Source organism: Protopterus annectens, chromosome 13.part0 (genome assembly GCF_019279795.1).
Source record: "Protopterus annectens isolate FY-2018-M chromosome 13.part0, PAN1.0, whole genome shotgun sequence".
NCBI lineage: Eukaryota > Metazoa > Chordata > Ceratodontiformes > Protopteridae > Protopterus > Protopterus annectens.
The window spans coordinates 307,639,687-307,661,917 of record NC_056747.1 but is presented as its reverse complement, the minus strand read 5'-3'; the positions used below and the strand labels follow the sequence as shown (position 1 = coordinate 307,661,917).

General features: G+C 44.6%; 1 protein-coding gene across 1 annotated transcript in view; it reads left to right on the top strand.

Annotated features, from left to right (window-relative positions):
- CDC34 (cell division cycle 34, ubiqiutin conjugating enzyme) overlaps positions 1–22,231 on the top strand; it is a 434,185-nt gene that overhangs the window by 166,882 nt on the left and 245,072 nt on the right. Inside the window, exon 2 of the mRNA XM_044053894.1 lies at positions 1,716–1,802. Coding sequence (XP_043909829.1) covers positions 1,716–1,802 — 87 coding nt within the window. The remainder of the gene's footprint in view (positions 1–1,715; positions 1,803–22,231) is intronic.

Below are 22,231 nucleotides of genomic sequence, written 5' to 3'. Positions count from 1 at the left end.
GCCCAGCGCTACTCCATCTCTCTCTTTTCTCTGTGACCACTTTCACTCTACATCTAACCATTACTGTTCGCTCTGTCCTGTGCCGATACTATGCTTTATTGTTTAAAAAAAAATGCGAGTCGAGCACGGTGTGTACAGTACCTTTGCTCACCTTCTGACATATTCTAGCTCCTTATTTGTTCAAAAGCTCAGTCTGTCGCTTCTGTACCTCATGCTGTTGGAAGACCCAGGTATGTATCCCTGTCGCCTGTATGAGCTCATCTCTGATTTTCCCTTTTAATGTTTTTCACTTGAATAGGAACTCTCCTTAAGCACCCCTTTATTTCTCTCAGCTGAACCAAGTACCTTTTCTACTGTTGTTTCCCCGTGTACTTTTTCAATATGTGCTACCTCCATATATTGGTATCCCCCCCCCCCCCAATCTGTTCTGATGGGTCTGTATTAGATGAACGAAAGTTCATCTTAGCGAACGCTCACATGAGCGAATATCCAGGTACTCGAAACTGCAATTGTGGGGAGCTGCGCCCCCCCCCCCCCCAAAATATATATTCCAACTCTGAGATTGCACTACAGTGAGGAAAGGGCAAATATTCCCATCTTCACTGTACTACGATCTCGCAATTTCTGTTTCGAGTTCCGCAATATTCGCTCATGTGAGCATTCACTAAGATGAACTTTCGTTCATCTAATATAGACCCGTTCTGATAATTTCTTTACTCAGAGTAGAGTTTCTCTATTTTGCTTGTATAGCATTTGGATATGCTGATCTGAAAGTGAATGCCATAAATGGTAAGTGTCAAACTGTGTAGGCTAGTAGTTTGTTTTTTGCATGATGTGCTGTAAATGTCTTGCAAATTCAGAGAAAATGCCCGTTTCCTCAAATCCTTTCCTACATCCAGGATTACAGTCCCACTGATTTGATCATGGTTGATTAACACTTAACCTTATTTGTGTAAGGAAAGAATCCAAATTAAACAAATTAGCACCCACCCTTCCAGTTTCTTTGTAGTTTGCTCAAGTCAGGATGTTTCAGTGCTTCCAGTAATATCTAATCCCAGTAGTGGACAGTTTTTAGGTGATAGATGAGACTCCTTTCCCAAAAACACCCCCACCCCAATACTTGAAGCTTCAGTTTTTTTTTTATGTGGGTTGCTAGGGATTTACACAAGAAATATGCAGTGTACGTCAGCATTGAAAGGCAACTGCAATGAAAATTTTGCACAGTCATCTTGAAATACTGTAAATGCTGCTGGGCTGGGTTAGGATTTGTTGTACTAGAAATTCTGCTTTAGTAGCCCTGTAGCTCTTCACCTGTCCTTTTTTAACAGAGTGAAAAAATGGTGCCTTTTTGAAAGGTGTTTGTGTCATTAAAAGGCTTTGTAATTGCAAGTAGGGAACTTGTTTTTCATACCATACCACTTTTGAACTCTGGCCAGTTTGATTTATTTTCTTGTGCTTTTCTTTCTAATTTTAGTTGGCTGTGTGAGTAATGTATTAAAGAAAATGTTGGTTTCCCTCTTTGTATTGCTTTGCCATTTATAATGTAGCTGTATTTCCAGTAGCTGGAAGGAGTCCTGGGATCATTCCACTTAGTTATGAGATGTGTTATACATTAGTCACCTAATGTTTAAATATATTTGATCATAAGATCTGTAATTCATTGTGTACAGTGGTTCTGATTTATTTATTTATTTATTTATTTATTTATTTTTTAGGCACGTCTGAAGTTTCCTATTGATTACCCATATTCTCCTCCCGCCTTTAGATTTCTAACAAAAATGTGGCATCCAAATATCTATGAGGTGAGTTGGTGAGTGAGCATAATGAGTAAGCAACATGGTGAAATACTTTCTGTGAATAACAAGTTAATGAATGGCTCCATGGACTCTGAATGTGAGTGTTTTGGCCACTTTATGATAGGCCAGGAGTGCTGAAAACTGTGTGGTGTTGCCACAGGCACATTGGACTTTATTGCTCAACACCCTTTTTTTTAATGCATTTTACTTTTTAAGTATAGTTTTTGTGGGGACGTCTTACATTCTCCTTTAAACTGAGTGCTTGCTTGCATTAGTATTCTGGGTAGGGCCATCAAAAGGGTGCTTGAGAGGCTAGAGGACCACGTGCGTCCAGAGTCCACTTATTGGTCGTAATTTTGGTTGAAGTTTTTTCACCTTCTTTCAGATGTTCCAGGGTAGGGTGATTCTTCAGACTAGTAGGACCATTTTAATTGCCCTAAGTAGAGAATTCACACAGGTGTAATCTACATTTATACACTGCATTTCCATGCCAGGTGGAGTGCCTTCTGTGTGGAGTCTGCATGTCCTCCCTGCGATTGGGTGGGCGTTCGAAAGACATGCGTAAATGGGCGTGCCTTCGTTGAAGGTTGAATGTCGAGCTTGCACCTCAGCGTTAGTCAAAATCTACTTTCAATCATTAGCGGACCGGAGTTCCGCTGTGGCGACCCGTAACCAGGAAAAGCCGAAAGATAACATTTCCATGCCAGGTATAACAACTAATTGCAGTAAAACAAATGCTTGATTTCATGCGGTATAGAAGTGCCTCTTCTGCTTCCATCAGCTCTTGCCCTTTAGACAACACCAGGTTGGTCACCACAAAGTTGTTCTTCAGTAAAGGAGGGAGACTCCTCTCTGTAGGTGTAACATATTGTGTTACTCTCTTTCTAATGAATGGATCACTGTATGGCTAGGTAGGTGAAAACCTGGATTATCAGAGAGTTGTCAGTACAGCCCCAGTTTACACCAGCACCTGCATCACTCCTGTGTAGCCTTAGCCTAGTTTCTTCCAGGTGAACCCTCCAGTTCTGGGAAGCACAACCTTAATGCATTTCAGATGTATTTTGGTCAGGGAAAAGGGAATGTAAACAGAGGCGCTGTTGCAGTGAGACATGTACTGCACTGTCTGCTGAGGTCAGTCTGCACTTGGGGAAAGGTATATGTTTTACTAGCAAAAAGAAGAATGACAATTCTTTGTTTAATACTTGGGAAAATGTCTGAAATGGAAATGTTTTTGCTACAGTGTCGAACGGCAGGTGTCCTTCCACATTCAGCATTATTTGAAATAGCTGTATGTGACGTCCGACACCAAGGCTGTTCAGCCTAACTTGCTGTTACGCAAACAGCACAAACCTTTTACTCTTTTTGCAGGGGAGGGCATGCCCCCCTGCACCCCCACACCCCCTGCAAATTGTATATACCAACTCTGAGATCGCTCTACAATGAGGAAAAGGGTATACCACAATCTAAATTCACGTTACTGAACCCATAATAGCGAATCACGCTTTACATTCATTATGGGTTTGTACTATTCCAGTTAAGGATTTTGCACTTTTGAAACTGTACTTTCCTAGAACTGATGTTCAACTTACACAGACTTCCAGCTTTTGATAGTAAACTGTTATATACATCTGTTATTTCCTATTTCTGATTCCTAGGCTTGGAGTTATGACAGAAGTCTTCCAATATCATTTTAATCTGTTGAACACACTTGGTCCAAAAGTAAAGTTAGTAAAGGCCACTTTCAGCAACAAAGAGTTTGTTTTGGCAGGGGACAAATTTCTATGCATTTGTTGGGGGAGACCTCTAACTTACGGATTCTGAGGTCACGCAGCAGTGGGCAAAGTGCAGCCTTGGTGATGTGTTTTTCAGTTATTTGTATTCGCCTTAATGGCATTTAGAATAAATGTGTTTGGCTGGCAGGCTGGCTCCTGATCCTACTTTCCTTACCAGAGCAGAACAGCAGCTACTTGTCATACTGTACTCTCAGACCATGTCTCATTACTTGAATCCTAGATGTTATGTAGTCCAATCTTGCCTGCATTCTTACCCGTAGGTTCGGAGCTGAATGTCGGCTCCAACTCTGCCATACTTCAGCTCAAAGTCTTTCAATTGGCTGGGCTAAGATGGTATCCCATGCTGCACTGCTTTCTATCCCCAGATCTCGTTTGCTGCTCCTGTAGCTCGGACGTAGTCTTGCTCTTGGCTGTGGCCAAGTACCCTTTCTTCTTTATAGCAGAGAAGTTTTTTGCAAAAAAAGCTATTTTCATAGTTTGTGTGTGTATCTTGAACTGTGTTGTGGAAAAGTTGTTTTTTTCTTTTGGCGTGTTCTTGTGGTATCCCACTAGCTGTTTCTAACGGGCTAGGCCCATTTCAGTTAGAGGACCTAGACTGTCCTCTTGCTTACCTTGTGTGCTAACTTTTTTCCCTTGGGCTAAAACCATTTAAATTAGAGGAATTAGTCCTACCTGTTGTACTTGTGTTCTAGGACCGTTTTAATTAGAGGTCTTTGTGGTGTACTGTCTGTTTGTTCTGTTCCCGCGCTTGTGGCTGATTGACCGTTGGTCTGGTTGTTGAGTTAGTTACTCTGTTTGTGGTAACTATGTTTAAAGATACTAAGGAGCATAAGCCCTCGGGCTTTAAGAAGTGCACCAAGTGTAGTTATAAGATGTCCATCACTGATGGACACTGTGTGTGTGTACTGTCTGGGAGCGATTCACCTCCAGGAATCGTGTAGTTTTTGTCATGCTTTTAGCCCGCGTGTTCTTTCAGGAAAGGAAGAACAAATTGATTTTGAAGGGACTTCTGAAACCCTCCTTCGAGGAGGGTTTGGAGAGTGCTTTCAGCTTTGTCTTCTCCATCAAAAGCGAAATCTTCCAAGGCAAAAAAGCAATCCCCGTCTCCATCAGTATCCTCGGAGCCACCGGAGAAAACAGCTAAATCTTCAATGACATCCTCGGCTCCATTGTCCTCGGGGCCGCAGCAAGTGTCAGTGTCTATGGAACCTGCTTCGGCTCCAATTTTCTCAGAGCCTGTTCGGAGCTGGTCACCTAGCATTAGGCCGGTTTCTCCTCCTTGCAGGTCTCCTTCAGAGAGGAGGTCTCTTATCTCCTTCCCTATCCTCCAAATCCTCCAGGACCTTAGCGGATGTGGACGTCGATAGAGTAGTGCAGAGACTTCTTCAGTCACCGTTACTGGCTAAATTGTTTTCGGCTCCGACCCAGTCAACTCCAGAGCAGGTCCCTCTACTTACATCGATACTTCCTCCTCCGAGCGCATCTCAGCTTTCGGAGCCGGAGTGCACGGCTCCGTGTGATAAACCTAGGTCAGTTCCAACAGCCCTAGTCTCCCTCTCGGTGCTTCGGCGCCGGGAAGCCTGACTCCTGTCTCTGCTTCAGAAGCTGGTCGATATTCGGACCCAGGAGGACCAGCTTTCGAGGCCATGCGGAGCGAGCTGGCCAGGTCGTCAGCAGCATCATACGGTTCAGTCACCCTGTCCCCTACAGCACTGGTGCAGGTCCCTTGATTGCCCTCTCTCTCTTGACAGCAGAGCCCCAAGGTCTCAGTGTACCTCCACGAGTGGTCCCCATATTTCTGAGGGCCCCTCAGAGTTTTTGCCTGAAGAGCCACCCAGAAAGAGAATGTGCAGGAGGAAGCACATAGATTCCCAAGATGAGTCTCTCACGTCAGACACCAACCTCGAGGAATCTGAGGGGTCCCCTAAATCATCCTCTGAGGATGTTTCTTTCTCTGACATCCTAGAGATTTTGAAGCAAAGAGGTGACTGGCCATCCAAAGCCCCCTCCGAAGAGGAGTCTGTTCCTGAAGGCCTTTGGTGCTCAGCCCTCCACCTCCTGGGTGTCTCCACCCTTTGAGCTTCTGGATCTGGTTTGTCGAAGGGTGTGGGAAACCCCTGATTCTGTGGAACCAGTCCCCAGGAGACCCAATAAATTTTTGTCTGCCCCTTCTGATAAAGAATTTCTATCCAAGGGAGTCCCTGTGGATGCCATGGTGGTGGCAGCGGCCACCAAGAAGGAATTGGTTGAGACTTCTTCCACCGTCCTTCCCCCTAACAAGGAGTCTAGGACTATGTACCTATACAGGAAGCGTACATTTTCTTCAGAGGCCTTTACTTTGCGGTCACTGAATTACTTATCACACTTTACATGGCTCCAGAGAGATCTCCTAAAGGAGCTTGGAGATACTCTAATGGGTAACATTTCTGAGGTGGTGGCTCAGAAGGTCAACGCTCAGATGTCTACCCTCAATTCTATTGAGACTCCTCCATGAGGCTGATCTCTCATGCAGCCGAGGGAGCGAGTAGGGCAGCAAGTTCAGGAGTCACTCTTAGGAGACATGCCTGGTTGCGCCTTTGTCTTTTCGCGGAGGCCTTCAAGTCTGCATTCACCGATGTCCCATTTGATGGCTCTTCTTTGTTCAGATCAAAGGGGAAAAGACTCTCATTAGGTGCGAGAAAGAGGGAAAAACTCTGTCTGCCGTAGGAGTCAGTTTTTCCCTTCCCTCTAGGCCTTATCCCAAGGCCCAGAGAGGTAGGAAGATGTGGTTCAAGAAATCACAGAGGTTTTTTCCCGATGCACAAGATGAGTCCCCCTCCAGAGGCAGGGGAGGAGGTGGTTATTCATTTAGACTTCACCCTAGGGGCAGAGGAGGCCCTCATAACTGCAGACCGCGATTCCTTTTGTGGTTCTCCCTACCGCCGCTCCTGACGGGAGGCCTGACTGTGCGTTTCTGGAGCCAGTCGGGGGTCGAATTTCACTATACCTGGAGGCCTGGCAAGGTATCACCCAGGACCAATGGGTTCTACGAATAATTTCCGGTGGATAGGTCATTCCCTTCTCGTCAACTCCCCCTCCAATCAAGAAAATCCCAGATGTTCCACCCAGTCAAAGGGATTCTGCAGCTTCAGAGGTTTCAAAGCTGCTAGAAAAAGGAGCCATCCAACATGTCCCCTCACACCAGATCGGATTAGGGACTTACTCCAGATTCTTTTGGTGCCGAAAAGGACAAGGGACCGGAGACCCATTTTGGATCTCAGCAGATTGAACACCCATGTGCAAAAGTCCAAGTTCTGAATGATCACGTTGCAATCTATTCTCCCATTGTTGGGGAAAAAGTGTGGATGTGCTCCGTCAACCTCAAGGATGCTTACTACCACATACAGATGGACAGGGCATCCAGAAGTCTCTTAAGCTTCCGGCTGGGAGCCGGTCATTTTGTTTCGAACCCTGCCCTTTGGTCTCACCACAGCCCCCAGGGTGTTTACCAAATGCATGGCAGTGGTGACTGCTCACTTGAGACGTCAGGGATTCCAAGTGTTTCCATACCTGGACGACTGGCTCCTTACTGCTACCACCAGGCATCTGCTACTTCAGACCAGAGACGTTACTATCAACCTATGTCAACAGTTGGGCATCACTTTGAACTGGGAAAAATCTGCTTTGTTGCAATCGCAGCGTGTCACCTTTATAGGTGCCGAATTAGACACCGTCCTCATGCGGGCATTTCTACCAGAGGAAAGAATCAGTGTCTTGCAACAGATTTACGCCTTGCTCCCTCTGAGAAGAGTGAAGGCAAGATTGGCCCTCCAGTTGTTGGGGGCAATAGCTGCTGCAATTATGTTAGTCCCCCTGGCAAGGTTACATATGAGGCTCCTTCAGTGGCTACTCTTCGCCCAGTGGTCTCTTCAACTTCTTCCAGGACATTGATATGCAGATGCATCTTGCGCTCTTGCCACGTGCCTTGGACTGTCCTGCCTAGATAATGCCCCCCCCCCAATCTGGGAGGCATCCGTGGTCACCGTGGCAACCGGAGGCGAAGGAACGAAGGGCTTTCCCGCATTGAGGTTGTCTGTGTGAAGCCACCAACTGAGATCCTGTTTGCACCTGTCTGTGAGTAGAATAGGTGTTATGCATGGAGAGTGAGTGCTGGTGCTCGCAGCAAGCTAGGTCTGGGGATAGAGAGCAGTGCAGCATAGGATACCATCTTAGCCCAGCCAATTGAAAGACTTCGAGTTAAAGTATGGCAGTCAGAGCCAACATTCGGCTCCGAACCCATGGGTAAGAATGTGAGGCGAGATGGACTACATACATCGAACGATGTTCATCGTGAATACAGCTGCAGTCATAACAGATGGGTTCTCCTGCCGTCAGGCGGGTCCACGGTCGGCCGAATTCCAAAGTCTAGGTCCGGCGTCGGTTGTCGTCACTTCTTCCCTGACGTCAGTGCGACAGGGGTATAAAGGAACCAGCCAATGCCATTTTCTTCAGTCTTTCTTGCCGCGCGGTACCCGAAGCAGAAGCAGTTCGCAAGTGCCGGTCGGCCAGCTCCTGAGATTACGAAAATTTGGAAACTGAAGTCTTCTTAAAAGCTAAGTACCCCATTGGGGAAACTTTTCTTGCCTCAGACCGATGTCAGACAAAGTTAATAATTGTATTTCTTGTGGGAGGCAAATACCGCATAAGGATTTCCATTCCCTCTGTATACCTTGTTTAGGCCCAGACCACGACGTCTCGGTCTGTCGCTTTTGTGCTACATTCAACAAACGCACTAAGCGTCGGGCGGAGTTCGCCCAGCATTATTTTGGGAAAGCATTTAACTATACTATGTCGTCGGATACTCCGACTCCGGTTTTGTCTAAAAAACGCAAAGACAAGGACCGACACACGAGGTCCGCGGCCTCTACCAACACCACGCCAAAGCAGACTACATGTGGTCCGGTTCTCAGCGAGGCGTCTACGCAGCCCCTGACTACCGACGACTTGTCTTTGACGGTGTCTCCTGTGCCCGAGGTCGCAGGCTCCTCGGCCCACACCCAGACTACAGATACCGAAGCCACTCTTGGCGTTGAAACTCAGAATGTGGACAGGTCCACCTCCACTCAAGGTGTCTTCAGACCTTCCTCTTCTTTCTCCATCAAGGCTTTCACAAAGTCTAAAGCAACCATGCAGTCTGAGAGACCAGCTACACAGGGCCCATCTCCAGGCCCCATGCCTAAGAAACAGATGCTTAAAATGGCTGAGGATTTAATTACTCTTATCAGAGGTTCTCAGCCCCCTCCGGACAAAAGGCGAGGTTCTCAGCCCCCTCCGGACAAAAGGCCTAGAGTGGAGGAAGATTCCCCCTCCTCTGATCAGGGCTCCATTATTTCAGAGCACTCTGATCAGGAACATTCTTACTCCCCTTTTGAACACTCTGATGCGGAGGAGTCCATCCCTTCTGTATCCCCCCCTGAGGATTACTCATTTGGGGAAACTTTGCATACCTTAAGGGAACACTTCCACTGGGAAGGCCAGGATTATTCAGATCCAAGAAAAGGCTCAGGGAATTTCTCTTGCTTCCTCAGCACAGGCCTCTGGCTATACCTCCTGTCTTGGACATCCTAGATGATGAGGCCTGCCTTAACCCAGACTCTCTACCTCCAGCTCCAATTAAACCTGACAGATGTTCTTCGTGTTTCACTGTTGCAGTCATAACTGTGGGGTACTCCTGCCGGCAGGCAGCTCGAGGTCGGCCAGAATATCAAAGTCTGGGTCCGGCGTTGGCTGTATCAGCAAGTACCCTGACGTCAGAACGCATGGGTATAAAGCTGACAGCCGACGCCATCTTCTCCAGTCTTTCTTGCCGTGCGGTGCAAAGCAGTTCACTAGTTGTTGGTTGGCATTTTCAAGACAACGTGGTGTAATTGTCGTCAGTCCAAAGTTTTCTACTTCTCTTCTCAAAGCTAAGTACCCCGTTGGGGAAACCTTTTTCTTGCTCCTCCGATGTCAGAAAAAGTTAATAATTGTGTATCGTGTGGAAAACAAATACCTCATAAAGATTTCCACTCTTACTGTCTACCTTGCTTAGGCCCTGACCACGACGTTTCTTGCTGTCGGTTCTGTGCCAGGTTTAATTCTCGCACTATCAAGCGTAGGTACGATTGGGCCTTGAATTACTTTGGTAGACTATTTAATTATAGGATGTCATCGGATACTTTACCGACTACCGGAATACAGAAGAAACGCAAGGACAAGGACAGGCCTCCGAGGTCCAAACAGGATACTTTGCAGCCGGAGCCAGCTTCGGGTTCGGTGGTCGTCAGTGAGGCGCTTTTGCAGCCCCTGTCGTCTGCCACTTCAGAACCGATGGCCGACACGGACTCCCATGGGGAGCCATCTAGGCCTAGTAATTTGTCTGCTGCAGGACCTTCGGACGTCGCTCCTTCAGATGGGTCCGGAACCGCTGTGCAGCTACCGGCTTCTGAGGGGGTCTTCAGGCCTTCACATATTACTATTTCCACAAAGACAAAGGCTAAGTCAAAGACTCCTGTTAAACCCAGACTTTCTGCTCAAGCTTCTTCGGATTCAGCTCCTAAGACTCAGAAGCAATTACTACGGATGGCTGAGGATTTATTAACTATGATTAAGGGCTCTCATCCTCCTCCTGAGAAAAGGCCTAGACAGGATATCCCTTATGATTCCTCTGATCAGGCTTCTGTATCTTCAGTTTCTTCCTCTGATCAGGATTACTCTTTTCCTCCTTATGAGGATTCTGATGCAGAGGATTCTGTTCCCTCTGCCTCTCCCCCTGAAGATTTCTCTTTTGGGGAAACCTTGCATGAGATGAGGGAGCATTTTCATTGGGAAGGTCAGGATTATTCTGCTTCCAAAAAGAGACTTGGGGAATTTCTTCTTCTCCCTTAACACAGGCCTTTAGCTATTCCTCCTGTACTTGACATTGTGGATGATGCCTTCTCTGAAGCTAACTTGAATCCTGATTCCATGCCGCCTGCTCCTTCTAAGCCTGATAGATTTTACAGGGTCCCTGATTCCCATCAATTCTTATTTAAGAACCCTTCTGCTGATCCTGAAACTATTTCACAGGGTTCCAAGGCTGCTAAGGCCGCCTCCTCTAAGAATCCTATCCCCTCTGAAAAGGATTCTCGTGCCCTGGACAGGTGGGGCAAAAAGGTTTATACTTCAGCTACCCTTTCTATTAGAGCTTTAAATTGCCAATTTCACATGTTTAAGGATCAACAGTTTCTTTTATCTGTTTTAAAACAAAGGCTTTCTACCTTTACTGCATGTGCTGAGGACAAGGAATTATAGGATGTGTTGCATGCAACTGAACAAGTTAGCAAACATAGTTTACATTGTGGTTTTGATGCCTTAGAGGCTTCCTGCAGGGCTGCTGCCTCTGGTACTGTTATCAAGAGACATGCTTGGCTTCGTGAGCAGAATTTACCTGAACAAGTTAAGGCTAAATTGCTAGATGCCCCTGTTCAGCATGATGTTTTATTTGGATCTAAGGCTGAGGAGGTTATTAAAAAGATGGAAGAAAAAGCCAAGTCTATGCAGACTGTAAAAGATTTTTTGCAAGTACAGCCTCCTAGATTTTCTAGAAATTGGCCCTCCAAAAATTGGTCTTTTCCCACTTCTGACAGGCCTCAAAGGGGAAGATATAGATGCTCCAGGGGTCGGGCGCAGGCTCAGGCCTCTTACAGATCTAGACAGTGGACTGCTTCTTCACCTAGAAGGGGAGAAGACAGACCTCAAACCCAAAGAAAGCAGACCCAATGACTCCCTCTGTTGGGCTACAGGTCCTCCTTCCCTGGATGCCCCCCTCGGAGGAAAACTTTCTCTTTTTTTACCAAAATTGGACTCGCATTACCCAGGACAAATGGGTGTTAGACGTGATTTTGAAAGGCTACAGATTCCACTTTCACACTCTGCCAAGGCCTTCCGGCTGGCCAGATCTGCCAAAACCTCAATGGACAGAGGCCTTAAATCAAGTGGACGCTTTATTAGCCTTAAGAGCCATAGAACCTGCCCCACCTCTAGAGGTGGGGAAAGGTTTTTATTCAAGACTTTTTCTGGTCCCAAGAAAACAAAACTCCTGGAGACCTATTCTGGACCTCTCAATATTAAACACCTTTTTGGAAATTCCAAAATTCAAGATGCTTACTCTTCAACTTCTCCCAATGCTCTCACAAGATGCTTGGATGGTAACATTGGACTTAAAAGAGGCCTACTTACACGTCCCCATAAGGCAACAATGCAGAAAGTACCTCAGATTCAAGGCAGGCTCGAGACACTTCCAATTCTCTGTACTGCCATTTGGCTTATCTACTGCGTCCAGAGTTTTTACCAAATGCCTGGCTCCAGTAGTAGCTTACTGCAGACTTCAGGGGATTCAGATTTACCCCTATCTGGACGACTGTCTAATTCAGGCAGACAACAAAGACCTTTTACTTCAACACCTGCAATTTGTTCAACGTCTTCTCCTACTACTGGGATTCTCAGTGAACACAAAAAAGTCACATTTGATTCCTTCTCAACGAATGATCTTTTTGGGAGCTCTTCTAGACACAAGTTTACAGCTGGCCTTCCTTACTCCAGAAAAACATTTACAGCTGGCTTCAATCTTCCAGACCTTGGCAACCTTGACTCAGCTCACTGCAAGGAAATTCCTGCAGGCTTTGGGCTACATGGCCTCTTGCATCCTGTTGATTCCAAATGCGAGGCTTCACATGAGGAAACTTCAATGGTACCTAAAGAGTGTATGGTCTCAGCATTGCCACAGTCTGGATACAATGATTCCACTGATTCCCTGCCTCCAGAAGGAATTCCTTTGGTGGCCCAGGGCGTGTGTTTTGAACGAAGGGAAGCCCTTTCGTTTTCCTCAACCTACTCAGATCATAACCACGGACGCCTCGGATTATGCTTGGGGAGCTCATTTTCTAGACAAGTGCCAACAGGGCTCTTGGACAAACAAACACCTTCTATGGCACATCAACTTGAAAGAAATGTTGGCAGTCCAAAATGCTCTTCTAGCCTTCCAGACTCTTTTGAAGCCAGGACCTCTGCTAATTCGAACAGACAATACCACAGTCATGTGGTGCATAAACAAGCAAGGGGCCTCTCACTCTTACCCCCTTTGCAGACTTGCCATGACTTTATGGGACACAGCCTTAAATTTGAATCTGGATCTTCAGGCACAGTTCATTCCAGGAAATCAGAATCCCTTAGCAGACAGCCTAAGCAGAAACATTTTATATCCTCACGAATGGATGTTGGACCCCAACTTATTCAGCAAGATAACTGCATTTTGGGGCTGTCCTCGGATAGATCTGTTTGCGTCCCATCGCAACCATCAGTTGCCTCTCTTTTGCACCAGGTCCTTCCACAAGACAGCTTGGAAAGTGGATGCCCTGTCCTTCAGCTGGAGGAATCTTTCAGGATATGCCTTCCGTCCTCTTCCTCTTCTGTCTCGGGTATTGCTAAAGATAAAGCTGGACAAACCCAGACTGATCATTTTGATAGCTCCAAATTGGCCTCGTCAGTTTTGGTATCAAACTCTACTGCACCTTTGCTTGGAACCCCCTTGGAGTCTTCCTCTGACCCATTCTCTACTGTCCCAGCATCACGGTCAGGTATTTCACTCTCAAATCAAGACTCTCTGCCTGGCAGCTTGGCTCATCAAAGGCAATTGATCCCTTCTTCTCTTCCTAAACAAGTTTTGGATATTCTTTTGGAAGCTAGGCGTCCTAGTACAAGGAAATCTTATGCTTCTAAATGGAAAAGATTTTGTATTTGGATGCAGGATCATGGTTCTGATCCTTTTTTACCTGATATTCTCTCTATATTACTTTATCTCTCAGACCTTTTGATTAAAGGTCTTTCCTTTTCTTCCATTAAGATTCATGCTTCTGCTATTTCGGCTCATTTCAATTGTGATCCTCCCATTTTTTCCCACCAGCTGGTTAGACAATTTCTGAGAGGAGCTAAGAATTTAAGACCTCCTAGATCTCCCCCTGTCCCTCCTTGGGATCTCAACTATGTTTTGGAAAAGCTTACTCTGCCTCCTTTTGAGCCTGCTGCCTCTGTGGATATTAAGTTCTTATCCTGGAAGACCGCTATCTTGTTGGCCTTGACTTCTGCCAGAAGGGTGTCTGAGTTGCAAGCCCTCATGGCTGTGGAACCATACCTCATCTTTCATCAGGACAGAGTTTCCTTGAGGACCAATCCTACTTTTATGCCTAAGGTAGTTTCTAGAGTGGCTCTAAATCAGACTATTCACCTTCCTACCTTTTTCCCAAAACCCCAAAATAAGGGGGAAAGGATTTTGCATTCATTGGACGTACACAGCCAACTACGTTTTTACCTGGACAAAACTAAAGATTTCAGAAAATCAGATCAATTGCTTATCTCATTTGCTTCCAGTTCTCTAGGTAAAGCTATTTCTAAGCAAACTATTTCCAAATGGATTGCTCATGGAATAAGATATTGTTACTCTCTTTATGGAAAACAGATTCCAGGTACTGTCAGGACTCATTCTACTAGAGCAGCTGCCACTTCAGCAGCCTTTCTCAGAGGAGTTCCTACTAAGGACATTCTGGAGGCTGCCACTTGGAGCTCTGTGCATACCTTTTCCAAGCACTATAACCTCCCTTTGTACTCTAAGTCTAGGGCAGGCTTTGCCTCTGCTGTTCTGCAGGGTCTTCTAGCTGCTCCTTCTTCTTCATAACCTCCTCCCGTGTTCTCAGCTTTGGGATTCTACCCTACAGTTATGACTGCAACAGTGAAACACGAAGAACATAGTACAGTTGTGTACACCTACCATAAATGTAGATGTTCGAGTGTCTTCACTGTTGCAGTCGTTTCCCTCCAGACCCCTCTTGTTTCTTTTTGCTTACTTTGTTTCCTTTTCCACTACCTTTCTGGTGTATTTGTGTTTCCCTTGGGACACCTTTTGGTTTTATGGGGGCTTCTGACATCAGGGGCAAGAAAGGCTGGAGAAGATGGCGTCGGCTGTCAGCTTTATACCCATGCGTTCTGACATCAGGGTACTTGCTGATACAGCCGGACCCAGACTTTGATATTCTGGCCGACCTCGGGCTGCCTGCCGGCAGGAGTACCCCACAGTTATGACTGCAACAGTGAAGATACTCGAACATCTACATTTATGGTAGGTGTACACAACTGTACTGTACTACAGGGTCCCTGACTCACACCAATTTCTATACAAAAGCCATGCTGCTGACCCAGAAACCATCTCACAGGGCCCCAAGGGAGGTAAGGCCTCCATTGCTAAAAATCCATTGCCTTCCGAGAGAGATTCCAGATCCTTAGAAAGGTGGGGAAAAAACGTATATACCTTGGCTACCTTATCCATGAGGGCCTTAAACTGTCAGTTTCATATGCTAAAATACCAACAGTTTTTGTTATCACAATTGAAAAGTAAAATGTCACAACCTGAACAACCAGACTTGAAGGAGTTGCAGGATTTGATGCATAGTGCAGAACAAGTGGGTAAGCATACCTTACAATGTGGTTTTGATGCTCTAGAGGCCTCATGTAGAGCTGCTGTTACAGGGTCAGTCATATGTGTAGGCATGCCTGGCTCAAGGAACAAGCCTTGCCTGATCATGTCAAAGCTAAATTACTAGACGCCCCCCTTCAAAAGGATGTACTATTTGGTGCTAATGCTGAGGAGGTATTAAGGAAAATTGAGGAAAAGGCTAAATCAATGCAAACTGTGAAAGAATTTCTACAGGTTCAACCCCCACGTTTTAGTAGAAATTGGCCTTCCAAAAACTGGTCCTTTCCTGCCACGGACAGACCCCAAAGAGGCAGATACAGGCGCCCGAGGGGCAGAGGACAATTCCAAGGATCGTATAGAGGCAGACAGTGGCAAGCTCCTACACAAAGAGGTGGTGAGGACAACTTTCAATCTTTCAGCAAACCCAATGACTTTCCCCTTTGCATGCCAACCAAGTCTCAACTGGCAGCCCCCTTAGGAGGAAAGCTGGCATTATTTTCAAAAAATTGGCATATTGTCACAACGGACAAATGGATCCTGGACATTATAAACAGAGGCTACAAATTCCATTTTCACACCGTTCCAAAAATGAGAGGCATGCCAAACCTGCCACACAATCAAAGGGCAGAGGCACAAAGGCAAATCACAGATCTCATAAACATGAAAGCTATTCAAGAGGTACCTACGCACGAACAAGGTCAAGGTTTTTATTCAAGGCTATTTCTGGTGCCAAGGAAGGGAAAAGATTGGGGACCTATTTTGGATCTATCCATCCTAAACACATTTCTACTCATACCAAAATTCAAGATGCTCACTCTACAGCAACGTCTTCCCATGCTGGGCAAGGAGTCTTGGCTGGGAACATTGGACCTCAAGGAGGCATACCTGCATGTCCCAATCAGACAAAATTGCAGAAGGTACCTCAGATTTCTTGCAGGTTCAACCCATTATCAATTCTCTGCATTGCCTTTTGGCTTATCTACTGCACCCAGAGTATTCACAAAATGCCTGGCATCAGTAATTGCCTACTGCAGACTTCAAGGGATACAAATATATCCCTATTTGGACGACTGCCTGATCCAAGCGGACAGCAAGCACATTCTTCTGAAACATCTGGCTTGTGTAATAATGTTATTGAACTCTCTGGGATACACAGTCAACAAAAAGAAATCAAGGCTAATACCCTCTCGGAAGATAATTTTCCTGGGTGCCAATTTGGACACAAACACCCAGATGGCCTACCTCAGGCCAGAGAAGCAGGGGCAACTAATTCAATACTTCAGAACAGTAGCAAATTGCACCAGGCTGACTGCAAGGAAAATCCTGCAGGCTCTGGGATTCATGGCATCTTGCATCTTACTAATCTCATGTGCAAAACTGCATATGAGGAAACTACAATGGTACCTGAAAAACATATGGTCTCAACACAGCCACAGTTTGGAAACAATAATACCACTAATTCCATATCTGCAAAAGGAATTTCTGTGGTGGGCTCAAGCATGTCAAACAAACACAGGTCTTCCATTCAGCAAGCCTCAAGCAAATCAAGTCATCACAACAGATGCCTCGGACTACGCCTGGGGGGCGCACATGACAGATCGGTGCATTCAGGGCAAATGGTCCCAAAAAGAAGCACCTTCACATCAAAAAGAAATGCTAGCAGTAATAAATGCTATTATAGCTTTCAAGGACCTTCTACAACCAGTTCAATTATTGATAAGAACGGACAACACCACAGTTATGTGGTACATAAACAAGCAGGGAGGAACACATTCTTACCCCCTATGCAGACTGGCCATGTCACTTTGGAACATGGCCATGGACTTACAAATGGAACTACAAACGCAGTACTTGCCAGGCAAGGAAAACACGCTGGCAAACAACCTAAGCAGGAATATGACAGATCCACATGAGTGGAAGTTGCATCCAAAAGTTTACAGAAATAATCCAAGAATGGGGAAGTCCAGACATAGATCTCTTTGCCTCCCGCAAAAATCATCAATTGACAAAATTCTGCTCAAGGATCTTCCATCCAAAGGCCTGGAGAGTGGACGGTCTCTTTCAGTTGGACATCAATGATAGTTTATGCCTTCCCACCTCTTCCTCTGCTGTCCAAAGTTCTATTGAAGACCAGAGCAGACAGACCAAAGATGATCCTCATTGCGCCGGACTGGCCAAGGCAACACTGGTACCCACTCCTGAGGAGCCTGACGCATTCCCCACCATGGACCCTGCCTCTAATGCCTCTTCTTCTGACTCAGCACAGCTTCAAAACTCTTCACAGTCAGCTAAAAACACTCAATCTAGCCGCATGGAAGATTCCTTAGCATCACAGCAGGCCCTACTCTCCAAGGAGGTGCAGGATGTCATTTTGGAGGCCAGAAGGCCATCAACTAGAAAAGCTTACTCCACAAAATGGAAACGTTTTTGTGTCTGGAATGAGAAAAAGGGCCAGGACTCTGGAAAACTGAATTTACCTCAAATACTACAATATTTGGCTGAACTACTAAGCAGTGGACTTTTTCTCCTCCATCAAAATTCATGCCTCAGCCATTTCTGCAGAATACAACACTGATCCACCTTTATTCTCTCACCCTCTCTTAAGACAGTTCCTCAGAGGGGCTAAGAATTTTAAGACCTCCAAGGAAACAACCAATGCCTGCTTGGGATCTTAATTTCATTCTGGAAAAACTGACCTTGCTTCCCTTTGAGCCAGCTGCCTCATCAGATTTGCAATATTTGTCCTGGAAAACGGCTTTCCTTCTGGCTATCACCTCAGCTCGTAGAGTTTCAGAACTACAGGCTCTCATGGCTGTCCAGCCTTTTATCATCTTCCATCAGGACAGAGTTTCCTTACAAACCAACCTGTCCTTTATGCCTAAAGTGGTATCCAGGGTAGCTTTAAATCAGGCCATACATTTACCTACTTTTTATCCTAATCCTCAAAACAAAGGGGAGAGGTTACTACATTCCTTAGACATCCACAGACAACTGCATTATTATTTGGACAGAACAAAGCCTTTCAGAAAATCAGAACAGCTCTTTGTGGCCTATGCGGTAGGAGCTCAAGGAAAAACAATTTCCAAACAGACAATCTCAAAATGGATAGCCCACTGCATACGCTTTTGCTATTCCTTTCATGGCAAAACTGTACCTACAGGCATTAGAACTCATTCCACCAGGGCCACAGCCACCTCGGCAGCCTTCCTCAGAGGAGTTCCTACCAAGGATATTTTGGAAGCAGCCACTTGGAGTTCTGTGCATACCTTCTCCAAGCACTACAGCTTACCATTATACTCAAAATCTAGAGCAGGCTTCGCCACTGCAGGTCTTGCAGGGCATTTTGGCTCCTCCTAGTTCCACCTAGTGCCTACCACCCCTTTCTTAGCTTTGGGTTTCATCTGTTATGACTGCAGCTGTATGCACGATGAACATAGTACAGTTTTGTACCTACCATAAATGTAGATGTTCGAGTGCTAATACAGCTGCAGTCCAGGTTTCCCTCCCTCCTTCCCCTCTTGGGACAGGCCTATAGGCTAGCACATCCTCATACAACCTGATTGAGGTATTCATTTATGATGTATTTGCTTGCAACTACTGTATTTTGATTATATTGCACTGCATTATTACACTAATTTATGTATTGCCTTCCTTTTGGGGGCACCTGACATCTGGGGCAAGAAAAACTGAAGAAAATGGCGTTGGCTGGTTCCTTTATACCCCTGTCGCACTGACGTCAGGGAAGAAGCGATGACAACCGACGCCGGACCTAGACTTTGGAATTCGGCCAACCGAGGACCCGCCTGACGGCAGGAGAACCCATCTGTTATGACTGCAGCTGTATTAGCACTCTAACATCTACATTTATGGTAGGTACAAAACTGTACTTTATGGTGAGTACATAACTTCTTGATGTTCATCACGTTTCACTGTTGCAGTCATTACTCTTGGGTTATCCTGTTGGCAGGCTACCCTCAGTTGGCCAGAATTCCAAAGTCTAGGTCCAGCATCGGTTGCTGTCGCCTCTTCCCTGACGTCAGTGCGTCAGGGATATAAAAGATGCAGCCGACGCCACTTTCTTCAGTCTTTCTTGCCGTGCGGTGCCCGAAGCAAAAGCAGTGCGCAAGTGCCGGTCGGCCAACTCCTGAGATTTTCAAATCCGAATTTCAGAACCAAAGTTTTCATTAAAGCCAAGTACCCCGTTGGGGAAACATTTTTCTTGCTCCAGACCGATGTCAGAAAAAGTTAAAAATTGTATTTAACTTCTTGTTTTGGCTGAGCAGACGGATTCCTGTGTCTTGTCCACATGTCTGCATATGCCAAGCTCTGATATCTTCTGTAAAGAATTTTAAACTTGTGCTTTTAATTAGGGAGGCTTTGGACAGTAGCACATATGTATACATAAATGCATGAATGAATGTATGGCTCATCACTTCAGCTGTGGGCTTGTCTGTTGATCTATTTTAATATTGTAATTTCCTCAAATTTCTGTGCAGCTAAGACTGTCTTTAAACTTGCTTTTGCACATTAACCCAAACCATTTGTTCTCATCTGCATGCTTTATTGCCACCTGTGATATAAATTGCCTTTGAAATATTTGCACTGTTTTGACATCCCTTCCCATTTTTGGCTTGTATTTATTTACTTTGGTTGTATACATCTTTACAGACCACACACCATTGTTTTTCCTTTCTGTACATAACTTCCGTTCTCCTTTTCCTTACTAAATGTCATCTCCCAAACTGTGCATAGTTCAGGTTCTGTTGGTTTATGCACCATTTTGACCAAAGCAGAACATCTCCCAGCTGTTTGTAATGGCACCTTGCAGATAACCTGTACCTTAATCTAAATCATTAAACAGGTACAGGCACCAAAAGGAGGTCCATAAAGTCACATACCAAGCAGTAGTAAGAAGGAACAGCCGTTTATTCAAAACATAAATGCAACACTTCCCACAGCGTTTTCGTCAACAAGACTTAGCTGCTACATCCTCTCTTATATACCCCATAATTCATTAATTAAAGAATTTAATAATGCATTTATATATATATATATATATATATATATATATATATATATATATGTATTTACATTTATATAATTGTACATTCATATATTGTTGTATTTGTATAGGAACATTTTAGGTTGGTTTTAAATTGTTTTTATGATCTATTTCTTACTGGTTTTATCTATTTCTTACTAGTTTTAATTTAAACAATTATGTAATTAAGGGATTATGGGGTATAAGAGGATGTAGCAGCTAGTGATGCATTTATTCATACATCTGAGGAAGTCTTGACGAAAACGCTGTGGGGAGTGTTGCGTTTGTTTTGAATAAGCGGCTGTTCCTTCTTATGACTGCTTGGTATGTGACTTTGTGGACCTCCTTTTGGAGCCTGTACCTGTTTTTTGTTGGTTATTATCTTCAGGTACCTTGCCTCATTGTTTTGTTTGTTAATCTAAACCATTCCTAAATCCTAGACATTACACTTCTTTAGCAAAAACCTTAATTTGTCGCCTTGGCATTCTCCTGATTTACACATTGCTCACTAGCATCATTCTCGTTTGATCAAAAATTGCTGTTTGCAGATGTTTCTAACCTATTCCCTACTGCCTTTCTTGTTTTGTTGGGCAGGTATTGCAGTGATGGAAACTCATAAATGTTTTGATGTTTTTTATATGTTAAAACTGCCACACACTTCAAGAGAAATTGTATTTAGGCATGCTGTCAGGTTCTCTTGCATCTTCACACTTGTGACAAGTCTACCTCCTGGTCTTGCAACCAATTACACCAGCATTCCATTAAAGCACTTAATTTTTGAGCCTGTAGCATTCATTTCTTGTATTGATTTGTTTGCTCTCAGTTTTCATTGTAAAGAATGAGTAAACAGAGGGGTTGTCTCTAGAAATGAGCTTTGTGATCCATATAATTTACCTTAAAGTAAACCAGTATTGTGTCCCAGAATCCACCTTTCCTTGCTGCCACTTTTAAGCTGTGTAGTTGTACTTTGGCTGCTTTCCACTTGCGTTTTTGTCAAACTTTCTTCTTGGATTCCACACTTAACTATTCAGCTTTATTTGCTTTCAAGCCCATGGTAGCATGCCTTTCATAGATGTTGGCCTTCTTTACTGTCCAGCAGCCTTGACAATGGATGTAGTCTTGAAGAGGACTGGTCTCTGAACTAAATTCTGTTTCACACCACTTGAAAGTAAGTGTAAATTAAGAAGTTTAACAGAACTGAATTATATGTGCCCTGCTCTAATTTAAGTATGAATTAAGAGGTTTACATGCACCACTGCCTTAGCAGTGTTGTTCTTCAGTCATTGCTTACTGTAGGTAATACCACTACTCACTTTTAGTTTGAAACTCCTCTGACAACCATAAACCAAACAAGTTAATATCTGGGAAGAAGTTCATCGGGTATCACCTCTACATTTCATTTTGTGGTTATTTTTATTTTATTTTAAATTTGTTTACCAGGAAAGTCAGACTGGGCATGGATCCCATTTTCAGCAGAGACCTGGGGAGAAAAGCTCCCCAAAGATTATTACAGCAAAATCAGTAAATACAATACACGTTAATAAAGTACAGAACAGAGTCCAAAAGTTAATAAGGTACAGTTTCAAGGAAAAGAAAAGAGCAAAAAGTAAATGTACTGGAAAAAGCACAGTTTTACAATAAAACAGTACAGTTGAAAGGACGCTTTTTTTCCCAGTCATTTGGTTACATTTATCAATGGCTAGTACAGTAAACACACGAGTATAGAAAGGAGTTGTTGCAAGCTTTCATAGAAGGTTAAAGTATGATAGTATGATCTAATTAAGTGAAGAGTCTGTGTGGTCATCCACAGTAAGATGAAAAAAAAAGAAAAATAAGCCTGATTAAAACAAGTTATTGGCATTTTTATTCCTGAATATAACCACTTTATGTAGCAAGAAGGACGTCCAATACAATGATCACAGTTGCAGTAGCCTAAGCTATATGGGCCTTAACTCTTGCACTGGATAGTTTATTAGTGGTTTGGATGATTTCCATGCACTACAACTCCCAGGAGCTCATATGGAGCTCGTATAAAGGACATTTGGAGCTCCAAAAGCACTTCTTGCTGCAGAAGTGA